This window comes from Penaeus monodon, chromosome 30, assembly GCF_015228065.2.
Source record: "Penaeus monodon isolate SGIC_2016 chromosome 30, NSTDA_Pmon_1, whole genome shotgun sequence".
Lineage (NCBI taxonomy): Eukaryota > Metazoa > Arthropoda > Malacostraca > Decapoda > Penaeidae > Penaeus > Penaeus monodon.
In genome coordinates this window covers 15072443-15076752 of record NC_051415.1, presented here as the reverse complement: position 1 = coordinate 15076752, position 4310 = coordinate 15072443, and the positions used below count along the sequence as shown (strand labels likewise).

Sequence of the window (4310 nt, the reverse complement as noted above, 5' to 3'; positions counted from 1 at the left end):
GCAACATACAGGGACCACTTTCACAATATCAGGTGTGTAATACATAATTTATCATTGTGTATATGTGTGATATATATTCACTGTGTTTATGGATGTAATATGTTTATGTATTTGGTGTGCTCCGATATGTACAAAGTGTTTGTATGTAATAATTATTTGCTTGTGTATTGAATTTTTATGCACATGCAATAACTGTTTACATACATTTATACAATATATGTGTGTTTGTTTGTGAAAGAGAGAGAGAGATACATACAATGATGCATGCAAATAAATTTCTTGATCTGTACATACTAAAGTTTGCCTGTTTTCTCCACTACAGCAGGTAATCCCAGCCTACTATGATCAAAATGGGGCGGTTTTGATGGGCAACCTCCGAGGAGTAGGTAATGGTGCCCCAGTTCGACTTGTCTCCCCTGCACCAGTCATCATCAATGGTGCCAATGGAGCTCAGGCTGCTGCTGCCAACAACATGAGGCTACTAGGAAACCAGGTACTACCTTAATCCCATTCCTCTATTTACATTCATGTGTGATGTCTGGTCTACTGGGCATGAATAATGATTGGCCAGTAGATGAACATGAGAAAGCTGACCTTGTTTACAAGGGAGATTGGCAAAATTTAGTCACGTGATAATATAGATAGTAACCGTTCTTAATGATCTTCATGTGTTGCAGGCACCCCAGATAGGAACTCCACCAGCCTCCATCTACAACAACAGCCAGACTCCGAGCCTAAACAACACCCAGACCTTCACTGGGAACACACTTGCTGGTACGCATGTTGAGTGTAACCAATATGAATACTGTATGTTGTGAAAGCTAACATCCCAAGACCCCAATAACCAATTCACTGGCTAGTTGCTCATGGATAAGTAGTAGAATAACAAGACGAGTCATAAAGAAACCATTATTTACATGTAAAACTTTCTCCATATGAACTGGCCAGTTTAAATGATTTTGCATGATGAATACATCAGAACCTAAGTGTGATACTAATAACACTGCTACACCGTCCCTGGCTAAGGGAAAAGAAATGGACATACACAAACTATTCAGACTTGTATCAAGGATGTGCTGTGATTTACAGGTGTGAGTGATGGCACCGTCTTAGTCAGATCTTGCATGTTGTTTATTAGCCTTTATTAATAATATTTATTAATCACAAAGTCACAGTACGACGTTGATCTTGTGTAATAAGTGCATCCTGTCATGCAACAGTACAACATAGATTATTATAGTGTGTGGTTCGTTTCTCATTGTTGCAGATTCCCTCTCGCAAGGCCTGCAGACTTCCAATGCACTAACAGGCAACAACTACTCGTTGGGTCTGCAAACTAGTAGTCTAGGTTTTGGCAATAGCACCCTGGGCACCATTGGATCCCCTGCTATTGGCAATTTAGGTGGTGGTAAGTCCCATCCATTAACAACTTTATAACTGAATTTTGTGAGCTGGAATATTATTTAATAATAGAGTGTATGGAGCGTCTTCAGTTGAAAAGGTGCATCCCGTAAATTTAACTGAAGTATGAGTAGCATTTCATAACATTTTCCATAAAGGTCAAAGGAAAGATCATATGACAAAGATTACCAACTCCTTTCAGGTCTTGGAGGGAGCATGGGGCGACGTGATTCTTTAGACCGTACCACTTCAGTTCTGTCACCACTTTCCCAAGATTTCCGAAGTGGCAAATGGACTAGCAACTATGGAGCACTTGGTACAGTTACTGCATCCCCTGGGCCTATTGGTCTAACCTCTGGTAGCCTGACACCACCCCCAAGCCTCAGTAACACCTCCTCGGCACTGCCACTAGGTGCCCTAATGTCTGGTAATCGTGTCATCTCTGCTGCACCAGGAGCAGAAGCAAAGTTCCGAAATGGTTCCACAAATGGAATGTTCACTTCGGGCGGATCTTCATCCTTATTCCCACCCATAAAACGAAACCTGAGCTTGGAAAAATGTACTGGTCGTTCACGCTTACTGGAGGACTTCCGAAACAATCGATTCCCCAACCTGCAGCTCAGAGATTTGGCCAACCACATAGTGGAATTCAGCCAAGACCAGCATGGGTCCAGGTATTTTTATTACTAAATCCATAGATTGTTTCTTGTGAAATACAAAAGCTATCTTAATCATTTTGTTACCTCTTACTATGAATTTACATAATTTCTGCATTGTTATTTATCCATATTTCTTTGTTGTAGGTTCATTCAACAAAAGCTTGAACGAGCAACACCAGCTGAGAAGCAGATGGTATTCAACGAAATCCTAACAGCAGCTTATTCTCTAATGACTGATGTGTTTGGTATGTACTGCAAAACTATTTTTTTTCTTGTCTATTTATATATCAAATATTGTCAGATACAATACAAAAATGATTGCAATATATGTGTGAATAAATTATATATGAGAATATAAAGTTTCTGTTCAGGAATATTTAATTGTAATTTAATTGATTTTTTTCACAGGTAATTACGTGATTCAGAAGTTCTTTGAATTTGGAACTCCCGAGCAGAAGACTGTCTTGGCAAACAAGATTCGTGGCCACGTTTTGCCTTTAGCACTACAGATGTATGGATGTCGTGTGATTCAAAAGGCTCTTGAGTGCATTACTCAGGACCAGCAGAAAGACATCGTGCGTGAACTGGATGGTCATGTCCTTAAATGTGTTAAGGATCAGAATGGTAAGTGGTAACGTTAAGAATTTCAGTTCCGTACAGTGTGTTTTATGCACTATGATAAATGCTGGCTGGAAATGAAACTATTGCTATGCTAATCCTCATTTTTCAATTCACAGGCAACCATGTTGTGCAAAAATGCATTGAGTGTGTGGATCCAATGGCCTTACAGTTTATCATCAATGCTTTCCAGGTAAACTGTAGTTCTGTACTGTGATAAGCAGTAATATTTTTTCCGTTGTTATTGTATAATGATAAAGTATAGCTGAGTGTTTTAGATACAAAAATTCAGTGTAACAAAGAGAAAGGTATTGACCATCAGTTTGTATTTTTTTTTACAGGGACAAGTTTTCACCCTCTCCACCCACCCCTATGGTTGCCGAGTTATTCAGCGTATCTTGGAGCACTGCACTGGAGACCAAACGTCCCCAGTGCTTGAGGAGCTACACCAACATACCGAACAGCTGCTACAGGATCAGTATGGCAATTATGTCATCCAACATGTGCTTGGTAAGATTTTACTTTTGTACGATATAGACCAATACATACGTTTTTAGTAATTTGTGTTTTTTTCAGTCATAACAATATATATGTATTTTTCTGATCAAAGTATATCTAAAAGAAAAGGATTAATAAGTAAAATGTTTCCTCGCCCCCAGAACATGGAAAACCAGAAGATAAGAGCAAGATCGTTGGCGTGGTGCGTGGTGGGGTTCTAAAGCTCTCTCAGCATAAATTTGCCTCAAACGTAGTAGAGAAGTGTGTGACGCATGCTACCCGTGCCGAGAGGGCCATGCTCATTGAAGAGGTAAATATGATTGAGGTATAACTATCATCGATTGTACATTGACATCGTTTTCTTTTCTGTTTTTTATTGCTATATAACCTTTTCATGAATTTGTGAGATTTATTTTCATGCTATATTTATTTAATGGATATATTGCAAAGCTTTTGAGAATACTGCATAGCAGGAATCATTGAGGAAATATACTTGAGGGATGTTTATGTTCTGGCATTTAATTTTAATGAAGAACATTTAAAGGATTCCTGGCTATCAACACAGAATGAATCCAATATTTAATAAATTTGCTATACATTTCCAGGTGTGTGGATATAACGACAATGCACACAGCTCTCTGCTGATGTTAATGAAGGATCAGTATGCTAACTATGTGGTGCAGAAAATGATAGATGTGGCTGAACCTGCTCAGCGAAAAATGCTCATGCACAAGATCCGCCCACACATTTCAACTCTCCGCAAGTATACTTATGGTGAGTGTCTTGCTTTTCTTTTCATGAAAAATTACTTAACTAGGAACAGATTATCATTACATTGGATAATACTGCTTGGTGATTATTAATGGTTTCTATGCTGTAGGTGAGATAGCAAAACTGATGATTAAGTTACTGATCTATGTTTACATGATTATTATTGTTGTTTTCCCTCCTCTTTCAGGTAAACACATTTTGGCTAAGTTAGAAAAATACTTCATGAAGAATGCCCCTGATTCCATGGGGCCCAACATGACCAGCCCTCTCTAAGCTGGAGTTGTACCACCACCTGCCACATCCCACTTTTCCATCGAGGGAGAAAGCCATAAGAAAAAGAAAAAAAAAGAGGAGAGAGAGATT

The 4310-nt window shown here is 38.8% G+C and overlaps 1 protein-coding gene across 2 annotated transcripts in view; it reads left to right on the top strand.

Annotated features, from left to right (window-relative positions):
- Positions 1–4295, top strand: part of LOC119592548 (pumilio homolog 2-like) — a gene marked incomplete in the record, with an annotated part of 245467 nt that extends 241172 nt beyond the window's left edge. For both annotated transcript variants that reach the window (XM_037941414.1, XM_037941415.1), the window contains 12 exon segments: positions 1–32; positions 323–493; positions 678–774; positions 1268–1408; positions 1604–2075; positions 2205–2305; positions 2469–2684; positions 2798–2871; positions 3020–3188; positions 3338–3501; positions 3782–3950; positions 4135–4295. In XM_037941414.1, coding sequence (XP_037797342.1) covers positions 1–32; positions 323–493; positions 678–774; positions 1268–1408; positions 1604–2075; positions 2205–2305; positions 2469–2684; positions 2798–2871; positions 3020–3188; positions 3338–3501; positions 3782–3950; positions 4135–4220 — 1892 coding nt within the window.
- Positions 4296–4310: the final 15 nt, after the last annotated feature.